Here is a 7,551-nt window from a genome sequence, read left to right as displayed (position 1 = left end):
CCAAAAAAAAAAAACCCAAACTCTAATTTTCTCTCTCTTTGTGTGTGTGTGTGAGAGGGAGAGAGAGAATGACCTAGGTTTTGAATAAAAACCTAAACTCTAATTCTCTCTCTCTCTCTCTCTCTCTCTATCGGAGAACACTTAAAACCTATGTCCTTCTCTCTCACCAAGCGTCCCTCTCTCTTTCTTTCTCCCCCTATCTCTCTGTTGACACAATTTTTCATCAACACTGAACTAAGAAGTTCGAGAATGAGGAATTAGAATTTATCATAAATATGAACACTCAAGAATTTACGTGGTTCAATGATTAAAATTCATCTAGTCCAAAGTCTATAGTATTGCTTGTGATCTCTGAGAAAATTGTTTATGACAATTTTAGAAGAGTTTTGGCGTATAAAGTTTCGGTCCCCTTTTCAGTCCATTCCCCCTCTATTAATAAGGGTTCAACAGACATAATTCAGTGACCGTTTACATATGATCAAGTAATGTGCATATTTGAGTAACTCTCCAAACGTACAAATAAATGTAATAAAGACATTAATTGCCTGATTTTATACCACTACACCAAATACCCATTACCATAACACATCATTATAATAGTATTTAAAAAGAGTTATTGTATATGGGAAATATTTCGGGCGGCAAAGTAAAATAAAATACCGCCAACCAAAATGTCTAAGTTTTTTCTAGTTTCCCGTGTACCCATTTCCCCTTACCCATTTCTTCTTCTTCAATCTTTCTCTTCACGAAGGCTAGTAGCTCTCTCGGTCTCTCTCGGTCATTCTCGTAGGCAAGTAGCTCTCTCGGTCTCTCACTCCCCTTCACGAAAGACAAATATGAGAAGGGCTTCACCACATTCGAGTCAAGGGTTTCTCTGATTCAAGACGAAATTACTACAGTTGAAATTTCTTGTTTCAATCTGCGAAGAACAACGAAGGAGCTTTACAGTACAGTCTCTGATTCTAATTGTTCATCACTCTAAGTTTTTACTGTAATTTCGTTTTTGGTTCTTTCATCATTGATTTAATTATTCATCAATCATATTTTCTCTTTGTTAATCAATTTATATAAGTTAAACTCATATATATATCTGTATATAAATATATATACGTATGTGTGTGCAGCTATCGTCCTTCGTACAATGTTTCCCCAGGATCAAACATACTCGGTATCCGCAGAGAAGACGGCTCTGATGGTGCAGTGGTCCTCCAATGCATGAAATGGGGACTTATTCCCAGTTTCACTAAGAAAACTGATCACTATAAGATGGTAAAATCTTAACTTTGGCTTTGTTCAAGATGGTTTTTTTTTATAGATATTATAATTTTTTTTTGGTTCCTAAAATTTCAGTTTAATGCTCGATCTGAGTCCAACAGTGAAAAGGCTTCTTTTCATCGTCTTATTCCTAAAAATCGGTGCCTTGTTTCAGTAGAAGGGTATGAATACTTCTTTTGTTAACTGTCAGCTTCTCCTAATTTATGCAGTTGTTTTCACTTGATAATTCATTGAAGTGGTTTCAGTTGACAATAAACATGACCCCTCTTACAAATTTTGACATTTTTAAGATATTCTATGAATTTGGACTCTGTTCTGCACAAATGAAGTGTCAATATTTTATAAAAAATGATGCTTTATATGGGAGTGACCGTTCACTGAGTTTTTTCTAGTATATATATATATATATTTATAGAAAGAGAGAGAAAGAGTGAATATAGGACGTATCTGGACTTGCTTGCTGTTTTAAAGTATATATTACTAAGCTTTAAATAATGCATTAAAGGTGTTTGACAGAATGCTTCAATGAGATATGTGAGTAATTGCTTGTAAATGAGTAAATGGGATTCTTGGCCTTGAATCCTTTCTTAATTTGACTTTGTATGCTTCTTAATTTGGCATTGAATTGTGAGATATACGACACTTGTTTTTGTTAAAAATGATGTTTAAATACATGGTTGAGGACAGTTGTTTCTTCCATGAAGGGTCTTCTAGTACTGTTATAGCCAACAAAAACCCATGAAAATAACTAGTAGCTGCTCTGTCCATAAGTATAATGTCTCCGAATAACCCAACACTATATTTACAACACTGCTCTGTTTACTATTCCCTATGTCTTGTTTGGTCAGTAGATAAAAGGACCCCATATATTTCTTGTTTTGCAATGAAGAGAAGAAAAGTAATTTGTGTGCTGCGGTATGAGAAACTAGTACACAGATAATTACACATATACACACACATACACGCTTTAAGCATGCATGTAAGTGAGTTTATTCCCCACAATAATTCTGGTGGATGAGTTGGCACATTGATTATAATATTTTCATTAACCTATAAACTATTTTTCTTTCAAGATAACAATGAAAGTGGTGGCAAGAACTTTTACTCTGTTCTGGGATAGATTTAGTACCAAAACCAATATAAATGTCTGCTTCTATGTTGGTTTTCTGCTAGCATGAACTGAAGTCTTTATAAAGCATATGCAGGGATTTGACAATTGTTATTTAACTTTTGAAATTGCAGACAACCTGCTGGCTGGGTTTGAATATGCAGGGATTTGACTATTTATTTAATGACTTGGTGCAGGATCTAAATAGATTTATTGATGAGAAGAGTGAAAGCAGAGGAGAAAAAATTTAGCGGGTATCCCTCTATTTTTTCTCTTATTTTTCTTTTCTCTTTATTTTTTCATTTTATCAAACAACTCATTTTCTTTCTCTTTATTTTTATGCATCGATTTCTTCAGTAATTTATCAACAAACAATGAGTACATTGATAGAATAGATTTTGAACTTGTAGTAACATATTCTTGAGAAATTTCTCTTGCCAAATTCCTATTCAAATAAAAATAAACCATTATGATTGATAATCTGAAATGATTGCTATTGAAACTGAAAGTTGAAACAACCTTAAATCATGTTGCCAACAGTAAAATCATAAAAGAAATCATATTAAACAGATTTAAAACTTGTTACACAACAGTGAACACTTTTTGTGAAGCTGTAGGTCCTGGATTTATTTTTGAAAGAGTAAGTCTTACATTTAAATCATTTCTGTAGAGAAGTTTGTTTGCACTTCTCTTGTGAACTTCTGAAGCAGGGATGAAACATATTAGGTTCTAAATTGATTGGAACTTGTATTTCTTTTCTTTGATTGCTTTTTTTATTTTTTATAATCCAATAAAAGTCAAGGAATTTTTTGTATTGTAGACTTACAAGATACTAAAAGAGCACAAGAATCCCAAGGTTCTTAGCGAGGGGCTACTGTGGATGGTTTCAGCAGTGGAAGATTTTGGCATCTCACATTTGAAACTTAAGGTTTGGAGTTATATTTGGGCCCTTTTTGTTTTTTGCTTTGTCTAACTGTTAGTTAATAATTACCATATTCAACTATTAAAGGAATTGATATATTTTGTTTTACAGGATTTAATTGATTTTTGTAAAGATACTGGACTGCAGTCAAGTGCAGCTGCTACTAGAATTTTTTCTGTCAAGCTTTTGGGTGTTTTGCATAAATTTGTCGGCCCAGGTTGATACTCATTTTATTTGAATTGTCCACACACCTCAATTTCCTTTTAAATATTTAGTTGAACTGCTCCCAAACATTGATCTTTTTTTTATGATTAATTTGTAACTCCCTCCCACCCCTTTTCTTTTGTAGATATTAAAGGGTTTCTTTCTGATGTTAAACCTGCACTTCTTAGTGCACTGGATATGGAGTATGAGAAGAATCCATTTGAGGTGCTCCAACTTAATCATTGAAGATGCATGTATTGTTCGTTTTTGTTTATTTGTTGCTGAATTTCCTGATGCTGTACAGCTACTAAAGCCAGCTTCCTCTGCTCTGACGTTAATTCTGACTTGTCAAAAACAGTGAAATATTCTTTTTACTTGTTTGCATTGCTAGAATATTTCCATGCTAACAATAATGTGCATAGAGATGTAAGAATCATGATGCCAGTTCCCTTTCCATTGTTTCTGGTTATGACTTTATGAAATTTTCATCCAGGATAAATCATCAGATGTTCGTAAAGCAGCAGAGACATGCATTGCTGAAATCTTGATAGTTTGTATACAAGAAACTGTAAGTGCACTAGTAACTTTTGGTACTATTTTGACTCATTGGTCAGTTAGTGCATGAACACATTGTTTGAATGTATTATTTCAGGTTGAGAAGCTTGTTAGGGATGTTCAGAACCAGCTTTAGCTCTTGTTCATGACGTTTGAAGCATTATGGTAATTTTCAAGGTAAGGCTGTTGGGTACTTGGGTCTCTTGCTTGTATTTTGTTTTGGTGATTTATACCAATAATAATTATTTTTTTCCAGAATCTTTTGAATCTGCCAAAACAATTTCGGCCCCTGCATCCAAGACCCTTTCGAAAGTGGGTAAATCCACTTCTAATGGTGTTTTGAAGCATGGAAGCAAAGTAGCATCTTCTGTATGTTTCCTTAAATGCTTACTTCTAGTTCTTTTATAACTTATAATTTTGTAAGGAGATTATTATTATTTTATTTTATTTTTTAATTTTTTTCGGTTAATGATTTTTTAAAGAGAACTGTTGGTACGGAGGCTTTGAGGTCAGAATCAATTATGTCCATTCAAGATATAGCAGTTCAATCGCAGGCTTTACTAAATGTTAAAGATTCCAATAAGGTACAACTTAAGCAAGCAATTTTTGAATGTCTCTTACTTTTGAATATATTGACAAGTAATCATTTGGACTTTACTTATCTGCAGGAGGATAGGGAAAGATTGGTAGTAAGGAGGTTTAAGTTTGAAGATCCACGGATAGAACAAATTCAAGACCTTGAGGTTGTGGATATAGTAGTTTCTCAGATTTGTTTATTTTGTATCTAATTTAATGCAGAATTTATTTAACATACACGTTTATGCAGAATGATTTGATGAAGTACTTCAGAGAGGATTTGCATAGACGGCTTCTAAGCACAGATTTTAAGAAGCAAATTGATGGGCTTGAGATGCTGCAAAAGGTTTTTGAGTGCATCACTGGTTCATTTCTTTTGTATATTAGTGCACATTTTTTACAGTATGATCTCTAGTCTACTCAGTTCTGAAATCAAATGAACTCCTTCAAACTAATATGAATTCTCTTAACTGATTCATTTTTCTGCATGTGCTAGTTTAGTAACCATTCATCTTTAATAGCTGAACTTTTTTTTTTTCTTTTGGCAAAAGTGACATGTTTTATGTTATATTTTGGGGCATGTTATTGTTCAGTTGCTGTTCTTTTACTTTTAGTTGTTGCTCTTCTTTGTGTGTACAAACTTTGTGTTGTGTATGTTACAGCTGGTTCAGCAATTGCCTTAGCAATTAACCTGCTCTTTATATGTAGAATGGTGTTTAATGGTACATGCAGTTCTCTTGTCTGAAGTTTTGGTCATTTGTTTCTATGTTTTCTGCCTTTTCAATAGCAATTGAATCTATTATGTGCAAGATTTATAGTTTGCCACCTATTATGTGCCACAGAAAATCTGTTTCTTATTGCAAAGTTTTAATATTGATATTTCTTTCCATGCTTATTTTTGCATGACTAGAGCTAATTTTCAGATTAAGCATGCCCAGCATCTTACACTTGGGACTGCAAACAGGTTTGGTGAACTAGGGATTATTGCTTCAGTACAGGTTCATCACAACTCTCTGTTGCACTCTAGTAACATACTGTAACATTTAAGGTTGAGTTTTGAATTAAATGTTGGTTTCTGTGTGTGAAACTAGATATTCATTTATTTTTTAAGAAACTACATAATTTAACAATGAAGTGTAGATAATCACTACAACAAAGTGAAGTAATTGTCACTTAAGGTTCTTATTTTAATACTTTTCCATAAAACTTGTGTAGAATTTGGAAATATCTTGTCTTGAAAAGAATTTGGATATGAGACTCAGTGTAGTCACCAAAGAAACTAAACCTGGTCTAACTGTAAGTCTTCTATATATCATATTAACTGAAAATCTAGCTTTCTAGAGACTACAGAGATATTGATTACTGCTAAATTATTCATGCTATATTATAGGAAGATGACATGCTATTTAATTGAAACTAATCTAGATTTTTTATGAACACTTAGAATCTTGTGCAACTGGGATATCTAACTGAAACTAATCTAGATTTATGATGTTTTGACAATACTAATTAACTAAAAGCTTCTGCAGCAATACCTGCTAGGCTGTGTGTTTTGCTTTAATGGGCATTGAGTGTGGTAAATACTGTTCTTTTTCTGTGTACCGTGTTATGTTTGTTTCTTGTCATGTTAATGCTCTTGTCTCTTATCATTTGCCCAGGGTTGTTGAGATCATCTGCACTTTGGTCAGGAAATTATCTCCTAATCCTAATAGTGTTGCTATAATGGCCATGGGTGCTAACATCTTGGGTTCATGGGAGGAGCTGCCATTGTTGGGTTCATGGGAGGAGCTGTCATTACAATTGCCCTTCAGCAGCTCAAAGGATTGCTTGGCATAAAAAAGAATTTCACAAAGAAGAATCTCTGTTTTGCGCTCAGTGTTTAATTCAACCCACCATGTTGTAATATGATTTCTTAAGCCTAGACTAGTAGACTAAATATTGTAATTACATTTGAGTAATTAATAAAAATCTATTTATGTTACCTTATTTGGCTTCAACTTTCATATTTGTTTTCCTAGTTTTGTGCAAGTAAACAAAGATTATGTTTCTCTAAGCTAATATAACACATGTATTATACTAAAGTGTAGTATAACACAAAAAATGTGTTATACTAAAGTCTAGTATAACACAAAAAATGTGTTATACTAAAGTGTAGTATAACACAAAAAAAGTGTTATACTAAAGTGTAGTATAACACAAAAAAAGTGTTATAGTAAAGTGTAATATAACATAAAAAAAGTGTTATACTAAAGTGTAGTATAACACAAAAAAAGTGTTATCGTTGACAGTACAATAACACATCTGTATAACACTGATAAAGTATTATGGTAAGTACCCTGACCTACGATAACACAGTATTTCTTAACACATCAGAAAGTGTTATCGTAGCTTTTGATAACACATTTTTGGAGTTATTAAAAGCATTTTTTCTTGTAGTGTACGTTTATCTGGCAGGGGTTACAACAGTTACAATATGCCATTGATTTGTGTAACGTCTTCGAGGCTTTAGGAATTCAAGTCTGTGCACTCCAAAGGTTTACAACGAATTGAATGCACTCCTTGAGCTGGAGGTTTGTAGGCTTCAGCTATATGAACATCGAGATGCTCGAGATGTGACTTAGGTGATCTCCTTGATGTCTAATCTCAGTTGGGCTTTACTCAGGCTATGAACCTTACAACTCATACATCGTTCTAAGGATTGAATAACCTTCATTATTTGCTTGCCAGCTGTACCACGAACAAGACACTTGAGCTTGTATTTTTTTTTCAGGTACAACACACACTCTCTCTTTCTCTCGACGAAACGTTGACCAAGAGGGCTGAAACGACACAAAAAATCAAGACCCAAAAAGGAGAAGGGCCAGTGGTAGACATTTGGGAAAGTTGGGTCGATCGGGTGTCTTCATTCAAG

The 7,551-nt window shown here is 33.5% G+C and overlaps 1 protein-coding gene and 1 long non-coding RNA gene across 2 annotated transcripts; both read left to right on the top strand.

Annotated features, from left to right (window-relative positions):
• The first annotated feature begins 1,380 nt into the window (after positions 1-1,380).
• LOC133813377 (protein MOR1-like) lies at positions 1,381-5,098 on the top strand. The gene is made up of 11 exons (XM_062246866.1): positions 1,381-1,436; positions 2,581-2,637; positions 3,204-3,311; positions 3,417-3,522; positions 3,655-3,734; positions 4,003-4,077; positions 4,162-4,173; positions 4,242-4,433; positions 4,547-4,648; positions 4,733-4,807; positions 4,891-5,098. The coding sequence occupies exons 3-11, from the start codon at positions 3,264-3,266 to the stop codon at positions 5,053-5,055; spliced, it is 855 nt and encodes a 284-aa protein (XP_062102850.1). The 5' UTR covers positions 1,381-1,436; positions 2,581-2,637; positions 3,204-3,263; the 3' UTR covers positions 5,056-5,098.
• Positions 5,099-5,158: 60 nt separating this feature from the next.
• LOC133823401 (uncharacterized) lies at positions 5,159-6,621 on the top strand. Its single transcript, XR_009888328.1, has 2 exons — positions 5,159-6,216; positions 6,299-6,621. It is a non-coding gene; the product is annotated as an uncharacterized LOC133823401 (long non-coding RNA).
• Positions 6,622-7,551: the final 930 nt, after the last annotated feature.

The sequence above is a fragment of the Humulus lupulus genome, chromosome 1 (genome assembly GCF_963169125.1).
Source record: "Humulus lupulus chromosome 1, drHumLupu1.1, whole genome shotgun sequence".
Lineage (NCBI taxonomy): Eukaryota > Viridiplantae > Streptophyta > Magnoliopsida > Rosales > Cannabaceae > Humulus > Humulus lupulus.
This window is presented reverse-complemented; position numbering and strand designations above follow the sequence as displayed.